The following is a 25,353-nucleotide window of genomic DNA, read 5'->3' as shown; positions in this document are numbered from 1 at the left end:
AGTTGGGAGTCCTCACAAGCGGCAAACGGAAATGGATTTTTGATTGAGTGCACAATAAAATGTGAAATGCATTTTACAGCTGAAAAACAGGCAACAAAAACGCACACAAATATTGCGCAGCAACGACCGAGACCGGAGTTTAGCCATATATACGAGTACTCCCAATACTTATCCAAATATATATATCGACAATATATATATACATATGTGCATACGCGTATTTATTTTATATCTTTCTTTTTGCCTCTGTCCGAAATTGTTGCAATTGAAATGAAACTGGATGTGCGGCATTATTGCAAATTGAGCGGCGAACCAAAGCGTTTGCCCTTTTATTTTCCCCAGCCGAACCGCACCGTCCGCACCCGCCGTACCGCTCCAAACCATTTTAATTTGCGCTCAAAGTTTGGATTTATTTGCTTTGGCTTCCATATTGATACCGCCTTCATGAAAGTCAATTTATTTCATTATAAAGTGCATAGGTTTTTTGGATCGTATCTCTCGTTTTTTATTTTGCCCCTCTTTTTTTATGGTGCATTTTTGAACAAATTTATTGGCCTCATGGCTAACAAATTGCGAACACAATGTCGAAAAATTATTGCCCCGACGTCGTCGTCAACGTCATCATGAATGCAATAAAAGCAAGTGAGTATATTTACTCAAACTGCCGAAGTTAATACCCTTATATTGGCATTCATCAAAAAAATCCAACATCATGAACTTGATAATCGAGCGGATCTTCATCGACACAAGCTAATGAAAGCCAGCATATTAACTTGGTTAAATCACAATATTTCAGGCCAGTGAATTAACGTTTCATTTACTGTAAAATATTCCCACTATAGAGCGGTTGGATTTGTCTTTCTTTTGCTTAGTTTACTTGCTAGACATATTGTAGGAAAATGATAATACCCTCTATTAGAGTATATTTTGTGCATTTCTAATGGAATATCTATAAAGCGCAAAACGGAGGCTGTAAACTGTGAAGTAAAAGGTCGAATAAAAGGGCAGTCAAGTTCGCTTCAATTTGGATTATTGAACTAAAAATAAATTGATGAATGTGCTGAATCGAATACTTATTAAAAAAAAATCAATTTCAATAAAAAAGATTTACAAATGCATTACTTGCTCGAGAGCTCATTAAAAGCTATAAGTGTCAGATAACTTGTTGTCATGATTAGAAAATCAAAGGTTATCAATCGACACTTAATTAGAGAAATGAGAAAAACTTAATAAATTATTCTTAATCTGAGACTAGCACAATTTTGTTGCCAGTTTTTTTAATGGATTTAATAATGAAATTTTCAAAATATCCTTCTTTAAGAAGCAGCTTCTGAAAGTCTGTGACTGTGAATATATTTGAGCCAAGCTCAGCTAAACATCTCAAGAATAAGCAACAGTAGGGTATCCAGGCAAACGTTCTTGCTGGCTAAATATTGGTCCTGCTTAACATAAAAGTAAGTCAACAGCAGACAGACGAGAAGCGAATAAGAGTCAATGCTTTTGGCATTCAGTCAGTCACATGCACAAACGTTGCCAATTTCAATATACGTATGTATTTGCCTATGGCCAAATTGTGTTGCCAACTGGTTCGGCAAGCACTCACAGGACATGCGTCTGGCTGAGCTATCAATGACCGGGACTGGCTTCCAAAATTCGGTCTAGACGTTGTCTAATGACAAACGCAAACCACAAAAGACGATGACTGAAGATGTTATGCAAGTCAGTCAGAGCCAAGTCAAATGGAAATGCCCTGCCCGAGTCCTGGCCCGTATTGGCCTCCGTTTTGGCCTCTGTGCTCTGTGCTGACAGCCAATGCAAAATAAATAAGCTCAACTTTAAATAAAACTCATCGATGGCTGTGGCTGTCTCTCTGCACTGGCTCCGGCTAATTCCTATTGACAAAGGCATCGAGAACATTTTCCAGCTGCGCATTCAGGCACAGCCATTGAATGGCCAAGCACAAGAGATGATTCCAAATTCATAAAATGCAAGCAAAATGAACAAATAAAATGCCTGAAAAGCAACAAGAAGAAAAAAGATTTGGCGCATCATCATTATTTATGCGGCCGGGTCATCAGAGTCCCCAAATAATAAAAAACACAATCAATGACGACGCTGTTTAACTTTTAAAGCGAAATTTGCATGCCAGAGAAAAGACCATCATTACGATTTAGAAATTAATATGCGAATGAGCCAGAAAAAGAGAACTTCAACAATATATATTCCCATCCAGTGAAATTTTTTCTCCGCAAACTCTTTTCGCTATAAAATAGAAATCTTTGCCCGAAAGCAGTTTTAGTATTATTTTTGAAACGAGCATGAAGCGGTCGCTTAATTTTCTCTGTGGAGGTGCGTTTAATAAAGTTTTAAGGCATAGAGAACTATGATTATTTGTATAAAAAACCTTAATTAGACTTAATAAGTCCATATATGTGTATGTGAGTGGTTTAATGAAGGAAAAGAAGCGAACAAACAAAATATTTTTATGCAACAATTTACACTAAATATTTGTTGAAAAGTTACAACTATTGAGCAATTCTTTCATTTTATTAACTATACTAATTATATTGGGACAAGGGACTTATACAATTTTAAATAGAAGAATAGGTCATCAAAATCTGTACCCGCTTTGGGATCTGGGATCTTGTGATTTGAAGCTCGACGCTAACGAGCTTTTTTGTAGGGTTAGGAAAACCAAGCTTAAGGAGACACTCTCACAAAAAGTACAAAGAAACAAACCCTAGAACTTTCGAAAGAAGGTAGCTCTAATAAATCAAGACAGACATAAATCCATATAATACTGAGAAGGACTTTGGGCATGCAGGAAAATGTCCAAAAATGGGGACAAGGCCAGCATTAGCGGGCTGTAGCCGCGACTTTCCATAAATGTGTTTACCAGAACCATCCACAAATTCCACGAAAAATGTCCCAGAGTGTTTTCGCGAAATCCCAAAACCGAACAGGAACGCCACAGAACCCAACGTCGCGACGTGAGCAAGATTTGAGCCGCGTTCAAATACTCGGCGCTAAGTTAAGGTAGCCGTAATTGAGGCTTAAGACTGGACACAGCCGGCGATGTGTTGGGAATAGTTGTGGGTACGGCAGCGGCAACGGCAGTATCCCATGTCCCATGTTCCAGTCATAAAGCCATAAATAAACCGTGGAAATACCCAGACAGCCGTTGCGGAAAATATTCCGAATGAAAAGCCTGGATACGCTGTTTATGACCAACACGCGCCCGGGCACATGCGCTAATGAGATGAACTACCTGGTGGAATATTGCAAATTCAAATGGGTGGCTACCTGCTTGCCATATAAGGAGGTCCTGTACAGGTCCTGGCATTAAACGCGCACGAAACGTTAAAGCGTGAACAGTTCAATATGAGCAGCCGCAACCTGGAAAAGAAATCGGAAAAGCAGCGTTTGAAGCAGCTTAAGAAACTCACCAAAGCCAAGCAGCAGCAGGATAAAGTCAAGAAGCATACGAAAAAGCTTCTCAAGATGAAAACGCGTAACATTAGCTTCGACTATCAGCTGTTCCTATACCGCCAAGAGCTGCGGCGAGCCAATACGGACTTTTCCTATCTGCGTCTGTCCCGTGCGAAGATCATGCTGACAGCCGAGCTAATAGCCAAGAACATTGGCAGCTATAACAAAATGTGCAGCGTGGATGATCTCAAGATGCTCAGTCGCGAGGTGCAGTTCAAGAAGCGACTCTGCAACCAGGTGGAACGTCTAGAACAATTCCAGGAACTCGGGCTAACCGATGTGGTGCTCAATGGCAAAAAGACGGCTCTCTAGAGCGCTTCCGTTGGTCATGTGGTTTAGGCTAGGGCTGGGCATTAGCTTAAGTTGCTTTTATAGTTTAGTTTGTAATATTTTATCAAATAAAATATGGCATTAACATAGATTTTCCTTGCGTCTTCTTGACCACTTTCAACTTATCAGCTGTGCTGCTCTGCAACACGCTCTGTGCGGCCGAAAAGTTGGCGCAGAACAATGTGAATCCAAGTGATAGCGAAGAGGCGCATAAATTGGAGGTCCTGCTGGAGTCCACACGTACTAGCACAACCCCAAAACCCATCAGCAGCTCCACAACCAAAACAAGCACCTATGAGACCCATATAGAGGACCATGAATATAATTTTAAAAACGATCGCCTGCCTGCGCTTACAGAGGATGAGTTCAACAGCTTGAGCCATGACGCCAATCCGCTGCATTTCCTCAAGCAGCTGACAGAACCGCCGGCGGACACAACAGAGCCGCAGGTAGACCCAACTAAACCTCCTCCAGATCCAACTAAATCTCAGACAGAATCAACCCAGCCGCAGGTAGCTAAAACTTATGCTCTCTTCACTTCCCACTTCAAGCATCTTTAGTTGTTTATCTGTCTATTGTCATCGTTCTACTACTATATCATTCCACTACTAAAAAGTAAAACACCTTTCCCTTAACTCGATATATACATCTTTCGTATCACAACTTATTTAGCTAATACTGTGCAGCTCTCACTTTATGCAAATTGATTTTCTGATTTAAGATAAGTTAAATAATGGTTGCAATTTGTCAATTCCTAAGCTTTCTCTTTAAGAATCACATACTTGTCACTTCACCCATATACTCAATGCACACACATCCATATCTAAGTACATCGAATAATTAATTTAATAAATTAAAGCTCTTTATATATAAAAGTATCCGTCTGACTGACTGAATGGTGAACAACGCACAGCCTAAGCCGCATAATGCTGAAAATTCATTTCACTTTTCGAAAAAGCCACTCATTTTGAAAGGTAATGGGACTTTATCCTACAAGACTTAAATAGACGTGTATTGAAATAATTAAATACCTATATCTCTACACGTGGAGTTCAAGAAATTACGGATCAGATTTTTATTTTCTATGGACATCCGGCCCCTGACGGGAAAATGTGTGTCGTAAATTTGAAGCAAGAATCTTTGGACAAAAAAAAGACAAATATCCACTCTTTCTGTACATAAGAATCATCATTCATCATATTAATATATTAATTCTGATCCGTCTCTAAGCGAGATTACAACAAATTTTCGTTCTGTTTAGAATACTAAAGCCGACCCGATTCCTGGCACACCAATCTACATAACCATACCGATCTATATCAATACCTCTGGCAAAATGCCGATCAGCTTGACCATTGGCGATAAGGAACTGCCGCTGCAAAGACGCAGCTCTGCGGAGAAGAAGAACCACTCCACCAAGTCGCCCAACTCATATTTCAATCGTTTGCTGGAGAAAATTGAGCCACCCAAAAGGCGCACAACCAATCGACATCGCAGCCAGAGCCGCAGCAAGATTCAAGCTCTAAAGGAGCGCAATGCCTCACAGCTCTATAAGAAGCTAAGCGCAGCTGAGAGTGAGGAGCAAAAGGAGTTTTAGTTCAAGGAATTTCGTGTATTTGCACATTTTTACAGCTAACAATAAATAGTAAAAATAAATAGTTTGAGGTATTTGCTGGGAATTCCTAGACTGCATTGCTAGCAATTGCCGGCTCCGCGGGCTGGGCCGTATTTTCGACAGGAGCTGCAGTTACAGCTGCAGCCAACTCGGATTGCTTTTCGGGCTGCGTCTCTGGCATCTCGGGGTGCTTGTCCTTCTCCTCCTCCGTGACAGTTGCGACGGTGGTAGCAGTTGCTGCTGGCTCCTCCTCATCGTCATCAGCAGCATCAATGACCTGCTCGATGGTTTGCTGTATAAAGTGCTCGAACAGCTGGAAATACTGTAGGGCATTGTTGGCCACCTGCTCCGTGGGCAACTCCGCGGTGACCTTTTTGAGTGCATCACGTATTAGGACGAGCACCGGCTTACGGGTGGTTGTTACTGAGCTGGTGGTGGGAATGGTTGTGACGCTCTCAGCGATTTGCTCAACAGCAGCGGGGACTGCGGGTGCTGCGGGCTCTGCGGATGCTGCAGGAGCAGCCTCAGCTACGGCTTCAGCTGTTTCCTTGGCAGGTTCCTCGACAGCCTCGCGGCGTCTTCGGATAAACGAGGCATCATCATCGTCTGAATCTTCATCATCGTCTTCCTGCTTTTGCCCTACCTCATCCTCATCGTCGTCATCGTCCTCAGCATCGCTGTCCGCGCTGGAGCTGTGTGCCTCTTCGGCTTTTCTCAGAGCTGAAAAATCACCGTCCTGGACCAGTTCATACTCCACTTTGGCGGGGGCGGCGCTCACAGCAATGGCCAAGCAGAGCAATGCAGCTGTGTGGGATTAACAAAAATTATTTGAAACGCTCGGGACTCTACTAAGTAGATGGAACTTACCCAACGTCAGGTAAATGTGCTTAACCATATTTGTTGCTTATTTTGGATAATCCTTATGGCTCGGTACGGAAACGGGGCACAGTTGACTTTTGCAGTTTTGCGGTCTTTATGAGCGAATCCAGCGCTTTGCTTTCGCTTTTTATAGCCATGCGACGGCTGCGGTTTTGTCTAAAATGAAAGTATATAAGGCCTGGCCTGGCCTGGCCTGGCCAGGCAGGCACTGAGCGAGCTCTTTCAGTATTGGGGGGTCTGGTCTCTGGAGCAGACCAACATCCAAGCTGCCGCTTTTACTGCAACAAGCTCTCGGCGCTCTTTCTTTTTGCTTTATTTTTACTTTTTTTTGTTTTTGTTTACCCCGTTTTTCTCTTCTTTTTTTTTGTTGTTGTCTGCTTAACAAAAGAAACCGAAATCATTTATTCAAAACTCGGTTTCTGGTCACTTCTTTCATAAATTTGTTTATTTATGCTCAAACTTTTGGCCATCTCGCGTCTGTTTGGCTAACGCATTAACAGCCATTTGCCAGTTGCGGGCGTTACGGAGCGAACTCTTCTCGCCGTTGTTGTTGTTGTTATATGCAAATATGTTTAGGTGCCACAAATATTATAATTCAAAAGAGATTTATTTTTGTTTTTTTTTTTTTCCTTTTTGTACAACAGCATGATACACCTAATTAACTGATTTAATTTTCTTCGGCTATCAGTCATTGCTCTGCTCTGTCTAATTATGTAATTATTAGAGCCTATTTGATTGTTTAGATCCGACCACAGCGTGTGTTGTTGTCATTGTATTTATTTCATTTCGACGTCTTGAACTTTCTAATGCATTTTGAAAATTTGAAAACTTTTCCATAAAGCATAATTTGAAAATCAAACGCATCTGATTACAATAAAAGCAATACCTGATAACGAAGGGAATGAATCATACAGATGCGTTGCGGAGAAAGCAATTGATCAGCATAATCTGGTCTGGAAGTTTTTTAATCTGAAGCTAATTATAAAGCTGCTTGTACGCGGTTGTCTCTCCAAGAAAACAATCTTTTTGGCTCCAATCACAAAAATAAATAAACTATAATTAATAGTTAAAATATGGCTCACATATGTACTTATACTTATATTTCTAAAGGAGCTCTTAAATAGAGATCGTAGAGGCTAGGTCAACGTCGATTTCCTCTTCTTCTTTTAGTAGAAAATGTTATAAATTTGGAGTATACCAAATTGTTTCATTTTAAAATTCGTTCGGTAATATTCTTAATAATGCAGATATAGGCTAGTAAAGAAAGTTAAACAAAGTGGCGTTTGCAGCTCAACTTTTGCCACAAAACGGCCTGTAATTGGAACACATTTAACAATGGTTCATCTTATTCCCTTATCTATGAAGTACCACAAATTGGATGCTTAGCTGCACTGCGCTCGAATTGTGCCAACAATAAAATTTTCTAGATGTTGATAACAAGCCGCTTGATTGGATGATAATTTCAAATAAACAGACACACGGCGAGCTCCTGAGGCGAAAAGAATTATGTGCGGCTGTAAAACGAGATCAGAAAACCTTTCGGATTGACCCAATTTTGAACCGGCTTTCGACACAAGCTACCAGCTTCGATCGGGTGGGCGGGGACCAGCAAAGGTGAGTAAGGTGATAAACAGACAACCAGTTCGAGACCAACATTCTAGATGCTTAAAAGGGTATACAGGCACGTAGCATGCACAGATATATGAAGACCACATGAGTTTGCATAAAAAATTTCACCAAAAACTAAAAAAAAACAACTTTGCGTACTTTCGATGCAGACAAACAGAAACAGAAGAAAAGAGCATTGGAAGATTACCAAGAAAACCGGTAAAGGAAAAAAGAATACCCCGCCCAGCAAAGCGCAACCCAAAGCTAAGATACTTAAGAGGCCACACACCAGAAGATGCGATCAGTTATTGTCGGAGCGAGCCACTGTTAAGATCGTTCCAGTTGTACAGCAAACAGAATCAAAGATGAGACCATACCAAGCAGCATGCATCGTAGGTAAGTTGGGCGAACCCATTGGCAGGTAGCGCCCAGTCAAATTTAAACCTGCATTTCTCTGTTGCCAACTGTTGCAGTGGCCGCTCTGCTGCTGCTAGAACCTGCCAGCATTGAGGCCAAGCGCCGCAAGCATAAGGGCGACGATCACGGCGATTCGCACAAAACCAAGACAAAGACAAAGTGGTCCAGCTCAACGGATTTGGGTGGTGGTGCCAATGCCCAAGTTTCCACCGAGGAGCATGGCTACTATGTGAAACGCACGTACACGCCCCTAACAGGCGCCGATGGCAAGCGCAAGAGTCCGCCCTATCTGGGCATACCTATTGCCTGGTTCAGTAGTGACGCAAACAAGAACAAGGACTGTCAGCAGATCAGCAATTCGGGCGCCATCAACAGTGCTGCCCACGCGCTCAGCGAGGGCTACCTGTGTGACGATGACTGCGAGGACGCCTATGAGCCCATCTGTGGCCAAACAACCAACGAGGTGGCCGTTTTCTACAACAAGTGCAAGCTGAATGTGGCCAAGTGTCGCACGCATGGACTGTGGACGGAGCTGCCCTATCAGCAGTGCCAACAAACGTATCCCAGGGAAACGGCCTATACCGACAAGAAGTTCAAATGTTCGCCCTTTTTCCGAGCCAATTCCACAGCTGCCACGCCCGCAGTATTTGCTGAGCCCGAAAACGACAAGGAGAGCAAGGAAAGCAATGAAAGCAGCGAGGAGCAAAAGGATCATGACAAAAAAGAGAACCAGGCCAAGCCTGTTAAAGAGGAGACCATTTCGATGCCCCTGCAAGTGCTTGGAAAACCCGTGCAAAGCGTAGTGCCAGTGCCAGAGCCTGTTGAAAGCATCGCCATGCCCCCGTTGCCAGTCAAAGCAGCTGTAACACAAGCTTTCCCAGCCGAAGAACCACTAACAGTTGGAGTCGCTCAAATTACAGGTTCTTTGCCCGAAGCCTTAGCTTCGACTGTGGTCCGGGGTGAGAAAACCTCGGAGCAGGCCGAACCTAAGTCTGATAAGGATAAACTTAAATATGTGGTATCTTAATCAACTAGTATCTTAACTTATTTTAGTAGTAAATAAAAACAACAAAAACCCTTTTGTTAAAAAAATTAAAGATAATTCTAGGCCATTTGTTTGATATTTGAAATCTGATCTTGTCTCTAAAGGAATTTTTGGTTTTATCAATCAACTGTTCTCTAGCAGCTTTATATATATTTAATTTCACTTTATTACCAATCAGCTGCAAAAATAATAAATATATATTGGTGCTACAAGCGACCAATTTTTTCCAGATCTAACTATAGGCGTATAGCTTAAGTCACTTTCGATATTTTTTTAGAGGAATACTATATACAAATTTCTCTAAAAGTCAAAGTATTTAATTACTTGAACTGTATTTGCTTCATTCAAAGCTTTAGACTTGTGTATAATTCTTTCCCGGCAGATCTGAAGCACTCGTGGATTTTCATGTTATTACGATCTCATTATATATATATCTCAAAATATTCACCTTTCAATAGATACTTCGTTTGGAAAATATTTTAAAAAATATCTTTTGGATCTTATAGATATATCAGATATATCAATCAAATTTAAAAACTATCTGAATTGGTTTTTATTAAGCCCCAAACATTGTAAAAATGGAAGGAAGTATCTCCGACCTCATAAAATATGCAAATTCTTGGTCAGCATCAATAGTTGAGTCATGTCCATCTGTCTTCCCGTAACAAATTTTCCAGAATAATATCAAGTATATATCTTTTTATGGCAATATCCATTCATGTGTGTATATTTTAAACTCTATAAATAGAATTTCATTTGCGATAGTAGATATATTTTAGTATATTAAAGGTAGTTCGAGCATGGCAAGGGATTTTTTTTTTAATGTATTTTTGTTAGTTCTTGTCCCTTCACTGCATTTGATGTTAGTAGAAAAGGGCACCTCTACTAGAGCCCCATTACTTACTTTTTGTCTTGTTAATTTAAAATATTCTGAAAACGCTAAGGAATTTCTTAAAGAAAACTTTTATCATGTATTTAATGATGAAACGTGGGCGGGCTTAGTAGTCCCTGGGGGAAAGAAAGACCACAAAATGCATTGGGTTTGCCCATCTTAAAAAGATGTAAATACGTCATCTGCATATATATGTGCAGTTCATTGAACTGTGAAACAAGTTCTATGGTAGTTTTATGGACTGATTGACATAAACAGATACCAACAATTCAAAAGATCACAAAACAACAAAATCCCAAAACTAAACATCGTTGATTGAGCGTGAGATGCAGCCGTTCATCCCACTGGCGACCTATAAAAGATGCGGCAAATGCACCCAATGCGAACAGAAGTCAAGCGACTGCAATGACAAACGGAACCCGCACGCTTGTTGCCTCCTGGTGGCTGCTGCTGCTGCTAGGCGGAAGTGAGTTAAGCTAACCCAACCAAAGGATCCATAACTGAAGAGATGTCTCTCTTAGCGTTCCTCAGTATTCAAGCGGCGCCCACTGATTCAGAAATTGCTGCAACATCTGAAGAGCCGCTTGCCGAATCACGTTCCCAGAAACAGGATCAGGACATCTCGGATGTCGATGATGACTTAGATGGGCGCAGTGCATATGTCAATAATCAGTTTGTGCCCAGTGAACCCGTCGAGCTAGTGGATGATGAACAGAATACGCCCCTCTATGAAATACTACAAAAGCAAATGGAGCAAGTGCTTGCAGCCACTGGCCCTGATGTGCCCATCTATGAGGATGAGAAATCAAAGCGGCAGCGCGTGCAGCATCCGCCCAACAAGCCACTTTTCACTAACAACGCAGCAGACGCGGATGACGACTATGTGGACGAGGCTGCGCAAGAGCCGGAGCAGGGCTATGGAGAGGCAGATAAGCCAGACGCAGTCACTGGAGAGGAGTTGCCCGATGCAGGCTATCAGGTTCCACCACTGAGTGCCAGCAGCGCCAAGCCAACGAATAGCATAACTACACAGCCTCCGAGCAGCAGCAGCACCACCACCATACGAAATCGTCCCCAGCGTAGGCGAACCACCACGTTGCTACCAAGAACCACTCGAGCCAGAGCCAGCACACAATCAAAAACAACAGTCACAACGCAAAGCTCAGTCAATCGCACAGAGCTGACAACTAGCACCACCACCACGGCAGCCCCTCCGGCAGCGAGCCAGAAGCCCCGACCACACACCAAGCCCATTCCCAGTAGCATTCAGCCACACGATCCGCAAATCTACCAGCACAAGCGTCGCATTATTTTCAAAACCATCTCGACAGGCTCACAGTTCGTCAACTCTCCCATAGGTGATCTTATGATTAAATTCTCTATAGGTTTTGCCAAGCCTGCCCCAGGCGTGGTCACGCCATCCAACGAGGCAATACGCGCTCTATCCCAAAACTTGCTGCGTAGCATAGAATTACAAAAGCTGAAAAGAATTAATAAAATACAGAGGGATTAATAAATTTAGCTATATTACTATAACATTATTTTAACCTGCAATCGAAAATCTTAAAAAAACTAACAGAGTCAGAGGGCTATTTTAAAGCTTAAAGGGTAGATAAAAAACAAAACATTTGAAAGCATTTACTCATTCGAAATATACTACCAACAAAGTTGCAAAAGATAAAAGTGAAATAAAACATGTACTTAGTATCCAATTGCCACTATGATTACACGTTTAGTTAACACATTTTTTGTAGCTGCCTGATATGTATTAGATGAAGGTAAGGCTGGCTTTAATTATCAACTTGCAACTCAATATGAGATAAAGATATCAAACTCTTCGGTATAAACTCAGCCTTGCCTTTTACAAACAATAATATTCTGGGATGTAACAATTGTACACGAATGTGGTTGTTCTTAAGCTAAGAGTAGGATTACCAGTGCAATTGCCCTTATCGCTTTGTTTGAGTCTATCGTTTGCATTACATACATTAAAGTCAGTTTGTTTGCTTTGAGCTTGAAGCATTACAAAAATAGGCGCTCTTATGTATACAAGGAAACATTTCAGAGTGTCCAATATTTAGGCAGAGACGCTCTTAGCGCACCGGCCAAAACTTGAGAGCCAGCAGCGGCATGGTGACACCAATGACAATGGTTGAGATAAGATTGACGCTGTGGTTGTCCAGGATGCGCAGTCCACTAACATGACGCACACCTTTGCCGGGCGCATCCACAATCTTACCATGTGCATTAATGCCGGAGAACTGCAACAATCCGCCCAGTACTGAGTCGAGCAGCGAGCCAAAGAGTCCCGCTAAGCCGCCAAAAAAGATGATAGGCCACTGCGGGGGACTGACGAGCAGCATTTTGGCCTCAACCGTATAGCGGACGGTGGCAAAATAGGCAAATCCAACGAGCAAGCCGCCCAGGAGGCTTACCACGATGCCAATGAGCGAAACTCCACCATTCGTGCCACGTGGCACCCGTCGCCAGCTGATGATAGAGATGGGATCACTTGAGGAAAGCACACTACCCAGCTCACTGCTCCACGTGTCACCATTGCAACAGGCAAACGCGCTCATCACGGCAATGCCCAGCCAACTTGAGCGATACTCCTTGGCGAAGTCAATGGAACGCTCTCCACTGCCGCAGTCAATCAGGTAGAGCAATGCCAGCTGAGTGGCCATGCCTCCATTGCACAGCACTTGCACCCAATTGCGTTGTCCTTCGCCTTCCTTGAAGTCGTGCTCGAATTTGCGTTTCAATTGCGCACGAAACTTGGTCGCCCGAGATGAGCTAAAGAAGAAAACTACCAGACTGGCAAAGAACGGATGACTCGCTATGGACAGCGTGAACGCAACGACCACGCCCAAAGCGGCACCCGATTTGCTTACCGAGCGGCGACGGAGCGCCACAGTCATCAACGCCAGCGGCGCCAATGTAGAAAATAACCAACGAGTCGGCGCTATGACCAAAGGCTCTGTCAAGAAATCCAAATGTATTCGGCTTATCAGGAAATGGAATCAATTTTTACCTTCAAAGTCGTAGCTCCAGAATTTAGAGAATGCCACGTTGCCCAACCACATGAATATGGAGATAGGTATGGAAAGGCCACAGAATAACAAAGGCATCCAGTCGCCGTTGGCCATTGTGTTTGTTAAATTATATTTTTTTTAGGGAAAATGAATTTTTATTCAAACGTAAACAAAAAAGTGACCACTTTTCGACCAGTGTGCCCAAGCTTTGGTATTTAACCAATTGAGTAAAAAATACTAAAGAAAAGTATGGCAAGCTGGTATTATAAATGCGTACATTACAGGGTGTATCGAGTACAATTTTAAATATTTTGCGCAAATAAACACAACCGTCGCCTATTACTTTCTAAGCTTTAAAAGCAATGCTTGCCAAGGGCAAATCTGTACAAAAATGTATACACATTTTTCTTTTTTTTATTATTAATGCACATTTTTTATATTTCAACGAATTCCCGAGATATTAACATAACTAAGCCTAGGGTCATAATAACATTTTATTACTGTCACTTTTAACTTACAAAGCTGAACAAATAAAAATCCATTTTCATTCATTGATGCTCCAAATAGATATTTTTGGATGCATGCAAATTTATTTCAATAGGCCTAGGCAATTAGTTATTAATGAAAAGTTTGCTTCTTGTTGATCTTATCAAACTAGGTTGCTTCGGCTCTCTGAGTGCGTTTTAATTAAGAATATTGCTACCCTTGAAACAAACTTAAAAAACGCGCAAGCCTTAAAATCGATTTCTGTACTAACGGGCACTTCCCGGCTTTGCCCGGGACAAGATTTTTTATTCAAATTTTATGCATAACTTTACCAATTTGCACTTCCATTCCCAGACTTAAATCCAAAGGTATGAATTGGGCTTAAATTATTTCTGATAAAAAGTAAAACGTCGAAATTAATTGTTTTTCGCCTATTAATCGCCCGCTCAACTCCGAAATTATTGAATGAAATATCGTAAAAATCGATAATAATAGAATAATTTGGATTCGTAAGACATTTAAAATGCCGTTTATGGAATGATATATCTCTCGTGTACCGTATGAGCGTATACCATACCAAAATCAACTCAATCTTTTGTCAAAAATGTTCTTTCCATTTTTGGCTAAGGTTTACAGTTTGCTTTTGGAATGTCAGTTTATAGTTGTAGTCCGTGAGAATCCAAATTAGTGTGCTCACTGCAAAAACAAAATGAAGTTTCTGTACAATGTCAGCATGCCTCCACTTGCCGAAGAGGACAAACTCTATTCGAATTATAATATATATATGTGTATATGTACGGTTCAATACTCGAATACAAATAAACAAATATTAAACAATTTTGGTGACAGATAAGGAAAACTCGAGCTTAACATTGGAATGCTTAGCGATACTAGTAAGCTCTATTTATAGATATGACAATGCTGCTAAGGAAACACAGAGGTTATCAAGCGCAAAATGCTTCCGCTAAAGATCATTAAAAAGAATCCAAAACAAAACATAGCCGCGGATCTGAGAGTCTACCCAACGCAAGGGACGGACAATTGCAACATACAGACCACGAAGCCACATGCATATTTAATGAGCCGGCCGGGGGGACACACTTGAAAATGGAAGAGTATGAACAAGAAGAAGAAGTAGAAAAAGACGAAGCGGAAAAAGTGTAAGTATACAAGATATACACAATTGAGTATCTTTATATGCTAATAAATGGCCACGCATTTCCCTAAAATGGGTCAAAAGTCTCTTCCCCATCTGCGACGATGTTGTAACACAGACGCATTCAATGGGGCGCCCCAAACCAAGTGATCGATTGACACGATCAAAGTGTTGATATGTAATGGAATAGACATAGACTCAAACGAATAGCACTGACGTCGCGGCCCAGCCTTAAGTGGTTCGTCTCTGTGCTCTGAGTGTGTGTGTGTAGCTGTACACGCGATAAGGCAGAGTCAGAGCCAGAGCCAGAGCCAGAGCCAGGCGTAGAAGTGCTGTCAGTGTCTGGGTGTTAATCCTAAATAAATATTCATTCTGCTACATGCAAATGTATTGAAATTGCTTGCTTTCAATGAATTTAGCTCCAGCTTGAGAACTTTACGTCTCCATGCTCTGGCGTCGTTACGTTATTCGCAATCCAGCAGTTGTCGCGTTCGGCTGCAGATCGGAACTTAAATTTGGATCCTACACGCAAAGGCGAAGAAGTATGTGTAATAGCCTACTGTGGAATACTTAAAAAACTTTAAAAAAAGGATATGTGAATACTAGTTATAATCTCTCTGAGATATCGGATTACGAATTTGCGACTAAGACAAGTGAATGAAATTATAATAAATTATCACTGCATTAACTGTGTCAAGGATAAGTCCAAGCTGATAAAACCCACTTTCCAAACGAATAAAAGATTATTTCATATATATATATATATATATATGAATTACTAAAATTGTAGAAGGATATAAGACTTTCATCCTTTAAGCTAAACACTCGGTATTTAAATGCAAATATTTAAGCGAATTCGCAAATAATGTTAAGGTTAATAAAAGGTGAAAGTGTGCACTATTCGAACTTTATAAAAGTGGAACTTCTGTAAAACGATTTCGATCCAGATTTTTCAAGAAACCAAAAATGATGAAAACAATTCATAAAAAAAAAAATAAGACATTTTTTTTATTTGAATGACTCTTTGGACAATTGTGCTTTTCTATTTGATTCGGAATCAGAGAATATGTATCGTTTGAAATTCATAAAGTCTATACGCGCATTCATAAGAATATTTTCAAAAGAATATTTGCCAGCACATAACATTACGTCATTTGTAGTTTATATTTGATTTTATTTTTATTTTTTTTGGCATTTGCGTACTCATTTTAACAAAGTGTCTTTGGTGATAACCCCTTGTGGCAGATACCGAGAGGAGCAACGATCTACGCCTGAAGGAGAAAACGACAACTATTAAAAAATTACTTATAAAGAAATAAAACGTGTATATATGTACACATATTAATCAAGAAACTGTGCTGATAATACGATTCAATTTCAATTTACAGTTTGCTGGGTCTATTCTCTTCGAGCACGCGTTTCCATTGGATTCAAATTAGATTTATTGAAATGTTGCCCTTTCGATGGGGCCTGCTGCTTGGCATGGTGCTGCTCATAGCATACACAAATGGAGCGGCCATAGTAAGTGTCAAAATTGTTAATGAAACTTGATGAATTAAATTAAGTGTATGATAGAGGGAGAGAGAGAGAACATTTAATTGAAATTATTCGTGAATGTAACAGTTCAATGCACATGAACTCGGCCCAAATAAAGTGAGATAAGAACCAAACGTTGGTAGACTTGTGACCAAGGTCAGTTTTAGAAACTGAATTAGCTCAAACACCAACTGAATGATTGAGATTAGACTGACATTAGCATTGAACTTAATTATTCAAATTGATTATCAACAACAGGATCAATCATCTATGGATGATGATGCCGAGCTGACTCCCCTGACTGAATTAGAGCGAACCAAAAGAAGCGGCAGAGGCTAGTAAGAAGCCAAATAATGTAACACTCAATAAGAGATCTGTACAAATAATATATATCACTTGCAGTGTCCGTGGACAAACACAGTCTCAGTACTTAAACTTTGGCAAGCCCGAACAGGATGGCAAGGCTGAGGCGGAGGCTAATGAGAGTGGTTCGCGTTCAACTGTTTGTAAGACAGATATAGTATATATATTGCTTATCCGCATATATCTCTAACCCGATAAATTCTGCAGCTGGTAGCCATGGCATGGGACAAGCCCAGAGTCAATTCTCCGGTGGAGATTGTAGTGGATGCTCCGGATATCATGCGGAATACCCAGGTTCTGGTGGCGCAGCTTTGTATCCAAGTGGTCCCAGCGTCGATGGTGCCGCTTCTCTTGTTCCAGATCGCATCGGCAGACCTGATGCTATAATTAGTCTACCAGGCTCTGGTGAGTTTTTTGGAAAATACAAATAAAAGGCATTAATGGAATTGTCGTATAAGGCGGAGCTGGTGCTACGGCTGGAGGACAGCCAGGATCTGTTGCTGGTCAGCCTGGCTATGGAACACAGCCAGGAGGATATAATCAGTTTGGCATTGGTGGCGGTCAGCCGGGTTACGGAATAGATGGGCAACCTGGATCTGGAACGGGACGGCCAGGTGCTCAGCCTGGAGCTACCGGACAGCCCGGTATTCAACCTGGAGCAGGAGGCCAACCTGGCGCTCAACCTGGAATAGGAGGCACTCAACCCGGCTATGGAGGTGACGGCCAGCCCGCAATCGCAGGACGTGGTCACCCTGGGTCTCGTGGTTCGCAGCCCGGATATGGAATTGGAGGGCAACCCGGATCTGGTATTGGTAAGCCCACCGATGGAGTCAGAAGACAACCTGGTGTTCAGTCTGAATCCGATGGCATTCAGCCTGGTTATGGAACCGGAGCACAGCCTGGAAGCGGCGGTAGCCAGCCTGGCTACGGAACTCAAACTGGATCAAGAGGACAGCCAGGAATAGGTCAGCTTGGCTATGGAACCCAACCAGGAATAGGTGGAGATGGGGCAGGAGGACAACCCGGATCTGACGCTAGTCAGGCCGGCTATGGTACCCAATCAGGAACTAGTGGACAGCCGGGAATCGGTGGCATTCAACCTGGATACGGTACTCAGCCTGGACTGCCTGGCATTGGCGGTGGTCAGCCTGGATACGGTACTCAGCCTGGAGTAGGAGTCCAGCCTGGAATTGGTGGCGGGCAGCCTGGAACTAGCAGTGGTCAACCAGGTTATGGAACTCAACCTGGAGCAGGGGGACATCCTGGAATCGGAGGTGTTCAGCCAGGATACGGCACTCAACCTGGAGTAGGAACTTACCCTGGACTAGTCGGTGGACAGATTGGAACTGGCGGCGGTCAACCTGGGTACGGTGTGCAGCCTGGAGTAGGAGGCCAGCCAGGAATCGGAGGTGGTCAGCCTGGATACGGACCCCAACCTGGAGCAGGAGGACAGCCAGGAATTGGAGGTGGTCTGCCTGTATACGGGCCTCAACCTGGGGCAGGAGGACAGCCAGGGATCGGAGGTGGTCAGCCTGGATACGGACCACAACCTGGAGCAGGAGGACAGCCAGGTATCGGAGGTGGTCAGCCTGGATACGGAACTCAGCCTGGAACAGGAGGACAGCCAGGGATCGGAGGTGGTCAGCCTGGATACGGACCCCAACCTGGAGCAGGAGGACAGCCAGGTATCGGAGGTGGTCAGCCTGGATACGGAACTCAGCCTGGAACAGGAGGACAGCCAGGGATCGGAGGTGGTCAGCCTGGATACGGGCCTCAACCTGGAGCAGGAGGACAGCCAGGGATCGGAGGTGGTCAGCCTGGATACGGACCCCAACCTGGAGCTGGAGGACAGCCAGGAATCGGAGGTGGTCAGCCTGGATACGGAACTCAGCCTGGAGCAGGAAGACAGCCTAGCGGTGGTCAGCCTGGGTACGGTACTCAGCCTGGAGCTGGATCACAACCTGGAATAGGGGGGGGACAGCCTGGTTACAGTACTCAGCCTGGAGCTGGGTCACAACAGCCTGGCTTTGGCGGTATTCAGCCTGCATACGGTACTCAGCCTGGAATTGGCATAGGGCAGCCTGGAATTAGCGTTGGTCAGCCTGGCTATGGTGCCCAACCTGGAGCAGGGGGACAGCCAGGAATCGGAGGTGGTCAACCTGGATACGGGCCCCAGCCTGGAGCAGGAGGACGGCCAGGGATCGGAGGTGTTCAGCCTGGATACGGGCCTCAGCCTGGAGCAGGAGGACAGCCAGGAATCGGAGGTGGTCAGCCTGGATACGGAACTCAACTTGTACCAGGAAGACAGCCTGGAATTGGCGGGGATCAGCTTGGATATGGATCTTTGCCAGGAGCACGGCAATCAGGAATTGCAGGTGGTCAGCCTGGATACGGATCTCAGCCAACAATCGGCAGTGGTCAATCTGGATATGGAACTCAGCCTGGTGTTGGAGGACAAACCGGAACTAGCGGACAGCCTGGCTACGGTGAACAACTGGGAGTTGGACAGCCTGGAATTGGCGGTGGATACGGAACGCAACCTGGTGCAGGAGGACAGCCCGGTATTGCAGATAGCCAGTCCCGCTATGTAGCCCAACCAGGAATTAGAGGACAACCTGGAACTGGCGGTGTATATGGAACACAACCTGGTGCAGGAGGACAAGCAGCTATTGGAGGTATTCAGCCTGGCTTTGGTATCCAACCAGAAGTTGGGGGTGATCTACCTAGATACGGGAGTCAACCTGGAGCAGGTAGTCAACTAGGAGTTGGTGGTAGTCAGCCTGGTTACGGAACTCAATCAGGAGCAGTGGTACCGCCTGGAACGGGCGGTAGACAACCTGGATATGGTAGCCAATCAGGAGTTGGAGGGCAACCTGTAATTGGCGGTGGTCAGCCTGCATACGGAACACAGGTGGGAGCAAGAGAACAGCCCGGAATAGGCATTGTTCAGCCTGGAATAGGCGGTGGATACGGAACACAACCTGGTGCAGGAGGACAGCCCGGTATTGGAGGTAGTCTGCCGGGCTATGGTACGCAATCAGGACTTGCGGGACAGCCTGGAATTGCCGGGGGATACGGAACTCAGCCGGGAGCAGGAGGACAGCCCGGTATTGGAGGTAGTCAGCCGGGCTATGGTACGCAACCAGGAGTTGGGGGGCAGCCTGGAATTGCCGGTGGATACGGAACGCAACCTGGTGCAGGAGGACAGCCCGGTGTTGGAGGTAGTCAGCCGGGCTATGGAGTTGGGGGGCAGCCTGGAATTGCCCGTGGATACGGAACTCAGCCGGGAGCAGGAGGACAGCCCGGTATTGGAGGTAGTCAGCCGGGCTATGGTACGCAACCAGGAGTTGGGGGGCAGCCTGGAATTGCCGCTGGATACGGAACGCAACCTGGTGCAGGAGGACAACCCGGTATTGGTGGTAGTCAGCCGAACTATGGTACGCAACCAGGAATTGGGGGACAGCCTGGTATTGCCGGTGTATACGGAACTCAGCCGGGAGCAGGAGGACAGACAGGTGGTCAGCTTGGTTATGGAACCCAGCCTGGAACTGCTGGAACGCAAATTAGCTACGGAACTCAGCCAGCTATAAGCGGACAGCCTGGAATAAGCGGAGGTCAGATTGGAATTGGCAGTCAAAATGGTGGTCTGCCAGGAACAGTTAGTACTCCGTCTGGAGTTGGTGGTGGACAATTCGGCTACGGAACTCAACCTGGTATTGGAGGACCATCTGGAGTTGGTGGAGGCCAAATTGGTGCTCCTGGACGGTATACAGATGCCGGAACTGGCTTAGGAGCAGTCATTGTACCTGGGGCTGCTGGCACTGGCGGTGTTGACGATGCCTTCTCGCAAGCTGAGTCCGCTATTGGCGACGGCCAAGCATCGGCTAGCGCCCAGGGCAAGAAGAATGGAGGTACTGCTAAGACGCAAGTGTCTGGCGCCTACAGCAAGGGCAGCTCGTTCAGCGCCAGCGCAATGACCTCTGACGCAGATCGTACTGCGAGCGCACAAGTGACTGGCAATGAAGATGGTGCAATGAGTCAGTCTCAGGGCTCTGGCGGTCCTTCTCAATCCCAAGCTCAAGTCCAACTTAATGGTAAGGATGGCGGCACTAAGGCCTCCTCACAGAGCGGCGGTATCATACACCAGAGCCAGAGCGAAGTGCAGGCCAATGATAAAGGCGGCCTGGCTGATGCACAATCCAGCGGACCAGGTCAGACTTCATCGCAAGCACAAATCGGCTTCCGTCCTGGTCAGGATACTAGCTCATCAGCTGCATCAGGCGGTGGGCAAGCGTCGGCACAGTCGGGCAGTCACTCAGGCCAGAGTCAGTCCCAGATACACGGCACATCCAGGTTAGCCCAATCGAGTTGCGCATTTGTTTAACTAAATTCATATATATCGCCGTACAGCTTTGGCGTCTCGTATCATGGTGCCGCACAATCTGCATCGGGAACGAAGGAACAAGTGGCCACGTATCGCGAACAGAACAGGGAGCTATTCAATACAATTAGTCAGTTCGGCAACACTGGAAACGCGTAAGTATTATAACTTTCTATCATGCGAAGAAATAGCAAGGCAGGTCAAATATTTATTTCCAGTGTTACCGATCGGGTGGACGCCGTTTTTAGCGGCCCAGCAATTGCTTCCGAATCTGATATACCAGAGATTCAGCTGAAGTCGTCAAAGACGAGCAAAGAGCTCAGTGACAAAGGTGAAAGCAATAAGCTGGGTCAACCACAGCCCACAATTACCGACGATGAGGAAGCAGAGGATGACGAGGAACCGTATGATGAATATGACGAGGACGATTACTACAACGAAAAGCCAGTGAAACTCGAAGAAAGTCCCCCAACTACTAGCCAGATCAAAAACCAGGAGCCTGGCGCAGCACCAGCACCTGTGGCTGAACCCATCACCTATAGGCAATCATCTCCCACTCAAAATCAGCAGGCGGTGGTAGCCAACCCGAACGCTGGCCAGTATAGAGTAGTGCAGAATCAAAACGGACGTGTTAATACATATCCCGTCCGCACCACCACCGAATCTGTGCCCAGTGGCTTCCGCGGCACTGTGAATGTGGAAAAGAAGTTTCACACAAAAGCACTAGAACTGCACAACACCGAAAAGAAGGTGGACATCAGTGCCGAGGAAGGCGATGCTAAGGTAGCTGACGAGGGCGCCCACAAGCCACGTGCACCAGACAGCTATGTGACAGTCACCAAGTCAGTGACTGGCAGCATGGACAATTCAAAGAACCCGCCACAGGAGAACAAAAACTTCCAGTCCACATACTATACGAAGTCGTCGACGTGCGGCTACTTTACCTTCTCCTGCAATATTGTCTACGGTGCGAATGGACGCAGTAAAATCTGTCGTCCCAAGGCGCCGTCTAACGGCAAGTGCTAAGGATGCCATCAGCAGTTCAATGGGGCTCAAATTGTAATCATCTATAGCTAACCACTAACCTGTTTGTATTTGACGCACTTAAGCATTTAAGTTTTTGCTACTAATTTAAGAGTCTTACTGCCATTTTATACTTCGTACATCAATTGAAATTGTAATTAATATTTAATAATAACCAAGACACACTGCCGTGAAATGTTTGTCGAAAGACAAAAAAGTGTACTAAATATATTAAGATTTCATTTTAGGGAGAAATAAGTCGTAGTGTTAATAGTCATTTGTCTATAATACTTAAATATCTGATACGATTGTTTCTGCAATTTTAAGTATTAATATTTGCTTCTCATGAGCTTAAATATTTAAATTAAGTTTGGCGGGATTATCATTTTGACGCAGTCCCACCGCAAGGAAATATCGATATAATCAATGCGACAGAAATATCGACACTAAGCATACGTACAAACAGTTATGGTTAGTGGTATGACTGTTTTTTGCTTCTTAAAAAGTATCGTTTTGAAATTAAGCGGATATCGAACTATCGTGACGAACATTTTATGCGAAAGAAATATCGATACTTAAACACATGTGTGGCCTATCGGGCCGGCTTTTTGTTTTATGTTGCCGAGCAACAAAATATTACAAATTCATTCAATTTGTTGAATCCTTCTAAACAAATCTTGGCGAGAAATCTAAAATAACTAATTTGCCTTAGCAAGTGAATTTTAAAATCATAAATCATGGGAGAAACTGAGAAAATTGAGGTGCGCGACATAACGCGCATCGAGCGCATTGGCGCCCATTCCCATATCCGCGGCCTTGGGCTAGATGATGTTCTGGAGGCACGTGCTGTATCCCAGGGTATGGTGGGTCAGAAGGATGCACGACGTGCCGCCGGAGTTGTAGTTCAAATGGTGCGCGAGGGAAAAATCGCCGGACGTTGTATTTTACTTGCAGGCGAGCCCAGCACTGGTAAGACAGCTATTGCAGTGGGCATGGCTCAGGCATTGGGCACTGAAACACCATTTACAAGCATGTCTGGATCGGAGATTTACTCGCTGGAGATGAGCAAAACGGAGGCGCTATCCCAAGCGCTACGCAAGAGCATCGGTGTCCGTATCAAGGAAGAGACTGAGATTATAGAGGGCGAAGTTGTCGAAATTCAAATTGAACGCCCCGCAACAGGCACCGGGCAAAAGGTGGGCAAAGTCACACTTAAAACCACCGAAATGGAAACCAACTACGACCTGGGCAACAAAATCATCGAATGTTTCATGAAAGAGAAGATTCAGGCCGGCGACGTCATAACCATAGACAAAGCCTCCGGCAAAGTGAACAAGCTGGGTCGCAGCTTTACACGCGCTCGCGACTACGATGCCACTGGAGCACAGACACGTTTTGTGCAGTGTCCCGAGGGGGAGCTGCAGAAGCGCAAGGAAGTGGTGCACACAGTTACGCTCCACGAGATCGATGTGATCAACAGTCGCACTCATGGCTTTTTGGCCCTGTTCTCGGGGGATACTGGCGAAATCAAACAGGAGGTGCGCGATCAGATTAATAACAAGGTACTGGAGTGGCGTGAGGAGGGCAAAGCCGAGATAAATCCAGGCGTCCTGTTTATTGACGAAGTGCACATGCTAGACATAGAGTGCTTCTCATATCTCAATCGGGCCCTAGAGTCGGATATGGCACCAGTCGTAGTTATGGCCACCAATCGCGGAATAACTCGAATTCGCGGCACCAATTACCGCAGTCCACATGGCATACCCATCGATCTGCTGGATCGCATGATCATCATACGCACCGTTCCATACACTGAAAAGGAGGTCAAGGAGATACTCAAGATACGCTGCGAAGAGGAGGACTGCATCATGCATCCCGACGCTCTGACCATTCTAACACGCATCGCCACCGATACAAGTCTGCGCTATGCCATACAATTGATAACCACGGCCAATTTAGTTTGTCGTCGTCGCAAGGCAACCGAAGTGAACACGGAGGACGTGAAAAAGGTTTACTCTCTATTTCTGGATGAGAATCGCTCGAGTAAAATACTAAAGGAGTACCAGGATGATTACATGTTTAGCGAGATCAGTGAGCATGAGGAGGAAGCCGCAGCTGTTGCTGGTGGAGGGGCCAAGCGCCGTTTAGACACCGGAGACGGCGATGCGCAGGCCATGGAGCATTAGTTTGTAATCGCCAAAAACTCGCACATTCTCTCATCATTTACAGAATAACAGAAATAAATATGTAAACAAAATGCACTGTATCTAAAACGTGGAATGTTACTTTTTATTATGATTTACTTTTGGTTTATAGAGCCCCATTATATATTACATATGTTGATGAAATTAAATAAATAAAGAAGCGCAGTTCAGACGGCGCAAGACGACCCGAATATATTGAGCAGAACAACGAACAGAACGTTCTCTCTTATTAAGGCGTGTCCCAGCCATATCCTAAAGGACTTGGCCGAGTTATGACCAACAAAAAAATGTTTGACCCCTTTTTTGGGAAAAAATTGTAATGAAATCGCTTGCCATTTGTCAAATATAATTTTTTTAATGCCAATCAATAGAGTTGATCCGCACAAGTTCAAAATGGTTAATGTATCCAAATTTAATCAGACACGTCTGCCTATATGTGTACTTTACTATCTAGCGGTTTCTGCATCGACATACATTTTTAAATCCAAGCCTTATGTCTTGTCTACATATTTATTCAAACAAATTCCTAAGACTAAGGCAACTATTAGCATAAATAAGCTAAATAATATATACATAACGGCCGCTCCTAAAATATATACTCGGGTCAGGAGCTCCTTATAAAAAAATGTTAATATAGACTGCTGATAAAATAACAGAGTGTTACATTGCGAGTGACTCAAGCGGACGAAAAAACCGGCTCACAGAAAATTAGCAAGCGATCAAAATTCTAGTGAGAACTATGCGACGCGTTGACCAGCATACACACACACACAAACACGTGTATGTGCAGAGATGCTCTGGAGCCAGAGATAAGCAGTGACCTGTTTGTGTGGGTGTTCGCTGTCATTTATCCACTTACGCTCATGCACACACCACTTTTTTGGGGCTGATCGCTGA

General features: G+C 44.3%; 8 protein-coding genes across 8 annotated transcripts; 6 read left to right on the top strand and 2 right to left on the bottom strand.

Annotated features, from left to right (window-relative positions):
• The first annotated feature begins 3,381 nt into the window (after positions 1-3,381).
• LOC115769440 lies at positions 3,382-3,801 on the top strand. Its single transcript, XM_030714251.1, has one exon. The coding sequence runs from the start codon at positions 3,382-3,384 to the stop codon at positions 3,799-3,801; it is 420 nt and encodes a 139-aa protein (XP_030570111.1).
• Positions 3,802-3,817: 16 nt separating this feature from the next.
• On the top strand, positions 3,818-5,416 carry LOC115769438. Its single transcript, XM_030714245.1, has 3 exons — positions 3,818-3,851; positions 3,949-4,331; positions 5,081-5,416. The coding sequence occupies exons 1-3, from the start codon at positions 3,818-3,820 to the stop codon at positions 5,414-5,416; spliced, it is 753 nt and encodes a 250-aa protein (XP_030570105.1).
• An 85-nt stretch (positions 5,417-5,501) lies between these two features.
• On the bottom strand, positions 5,502-6,053 carry LOC115769437 (the record flags this gene model as incomplete). Its single annotated transcript, XM_030714244.1, has 2 exons — positions 5,502-5,900; positions 5,970-6,053. Coding segments are annotated over 2 exons (483 nt in total), but the record flags the coding sequence as incomplete, so codon positions are not given.
• Positions 6,054-8,286: 2,233 nt separating this feature from the next.
• Positions 8,287-9,365, top strand: LOC115769435. Its single transcript, XM_030714243.1, has 2 exons — positions 8,287-8,317; positions 8,395-9,365. Exons 1-2 carry the CDS (start codon positions 8,287-8,289, stop codon positions 9,363-9,365), a joined length of 1,002 nt encoding a protein of 333 aa, XP_030570103.1.
• Positions 9,366-10,783: 1,418 nt separating this feature from the next.
• LOC115769434 lies at positions 10,784-11,788 on the top strand. Its single transcript, XM_030714242.1, has one exon. It carries the CDS (start codon positions 10,784-10,786, stop codon positions 11,786-11,788), a length of 1,005 nt encoding a protein of 334 aa, XP_030570102.1.
• A 40-nt stretch (positions 11,789-11,828) lies between these two features.
• Positions 11,829-13,577, bottom strand: LOC115769540 (transmembrane protein 19). The gene is made up of 2 exons (XM_030714381.1): positions 13,307-13,577; positions 11,829-13,252 (listed from the first exon to the last, which is right to left on the bottom strand). The coding sequence occupies exons 1-2, from the start codon at positions 13,419-13,421 to the stop codon at positions 12,369-12,371; spliced, it is 999 nt and encodes a 332-aa protein (XP_030570241.1). The 5' UTR covers positions 13,422-13,577; the 3' UTR covers positions 11,829-12,368.
• Positions 13,578-16,398: 2,821 nt separating this feature from the next.
• Positions 16,399-22,426, top strand: LOC115769433 (collagen alpha-2(IV) chain). Its single transcript, XM_030714241.1, has 8 exons — positions 16,399-16,476; positions 16,744-16,823; positions 16,888-16,991; positions 17,056-17,253; positions 17,307-19,759; positions 19,799-21,201; positions 21,259-21,384; positions 21,448-22,426. The coding sequence occupies exons 1-8, from the start codon at positions 16,399-16,401 to the stop codon at positions 22,253-22,255; spliced, it is 5,250 nt and encodes a 1,749-aa protein (XP_030570101.1). The 3' UTR covers positions 22,256-22,426.
• Positions 22,427-22,849: 423 nt separating this feature from the next.
• Positions 22,850-24,639, top strand: LOC115769808 (ruvB-like helicase 2). The gene has a single exon (XM_030714776.1). The coding sequence runs from the start codon at positions 22,990-22,992 to the stop codon at positions 24,436-24,438; it is 1,449 nt and encodes a 482-aa protein (XP_030570636.1). The 5' UTR covers positions 22,850-22,989; the 3' UTR covers positions 24,439-24,639.
• Positions 24,640-25,353: the final 714 nt, after the last annotated feature.

Source organism: Drosophila novamexicana, unplaced genomic scaffold, assembly GCF_003285875.2.
Source record: "Drosophila novamexicana strain 15010-1031.04,08,12 unplaced genomic scaffold, DnovRS2.1 tig00004554-arrow-pilon, whole genome shotgun sequence".
In the NCBI taxonomy this organism is placed as follows: domain Eukaryota; kingdom Metazoa; phylum Arthropoda; class Insecta; order Diptera; family Drosophilidae; genus Drosophila; species Drosophila novamexicana.
This window is presented reverse-complemented; position numbering and strand designations above follow the sequence as displayed.

What these genes read in the sequence shown, in the direction of transcription:
- LOC115769440 (XM_030714251.1), top strand. Translation starts at nt 3,382, where the DNA reads ATGAGCAGCCGCAACCTGGAAAAGAAATCGGAAAAGCAGCGTTTGAAG.
- LOC115769438 (XM_030714245.1), top strand. Translation starts at nt 3,818, where the DNA reads ATGTGGTTTAGGCTAGGGCTGGGCATTAGCTTAA. An exon ending in AGGGCTGGGCATTAGCTTAA is followed by an intron (nt 3,852 to 3,948) that starts GTTGCTTTTATA and finishes TCAACTTATCAG; the next exon opens with CTGTGCTGCTCTGCAACACG. An exon ending in CAGAATCAACCCAGCCGCAG is followed by an intron (nt 4,332 to 5,080) that starts GTAGCTAAAACT and finishes CGTTCTGTTTAG; the next exon opens with AATACTAAAGCCGACCCGAT.
- LOC115769435 (XM_030714243.1), top strand. Translation starts at nt 8,287, where the DNA reads ATGAGACCATACCAAGCAGCATGCATCGTAG. An exon ending in CCAAGCAGCATGCATCGTAG is followed by an intron (nt 8,318 to 8,394) that starts GTAAGTTGGGCG and finishes CAACTGTTGCAG; the next exon opens with TGGCCGCTCTGCTGCTGCTA.
- LOC115769434 (XM_030714242.1), top strand. Translation starts at nt 10,784, where the DNA reads ATGTCTCTCTTAGCGTTCCTCAGTATTCAAGCGGCGCCCACTGATTCA.
- LOC115769540 (XM_030714381.1), bottom strand. Translation starts at nt 13,421, where the DNA reads ATGGCCAACGGCGACTGGATGCCTTTGTTATTCTGTGGCCTTTCCATA. An exon ending in CTGGAGCTACGACTTTGAAG is followed by an intron (nt 13,253 to 13,306) that starts GTAAAAATTGAT and finishes ATTTCTTGACAG; the next exon opens with AGCCTTTGGTCATAGCGCCG.
- LOC115769433 (XM_030714241.1), top strand. Translation starts at nt 16,399, where the DNA reads ATGTTGCCCTTTCGATGGGGCCTGCTGCTTGGCATGGTGCTGCTCATA. An exon ending in AAAAGAAGCGGCAGAGGCTA is followed by an intron (nt 16,824 to 16,887) that starts GTAAGAAGCCAA and finishes TATCACTTGCAG; the next exon opens with TGTCCGTGGACAAACACAGT. An exon ending in TTCGGCAACACTGGAAACGC is followed by an intron (nt 21,385 to 21,447) that starts GTAAGTATTATA and finishes ATTTATTTCCAG; the next exon opens with TGTTACCGATCGGGTGGACG.
- LOC115769808 (XM_030714776.1), top strand. Translation starts at nt 22,990, where the DNA reads ATGGGAGAAACTGAGAAAATTGAGGTGCGCGACATAACGCGCATCGAG.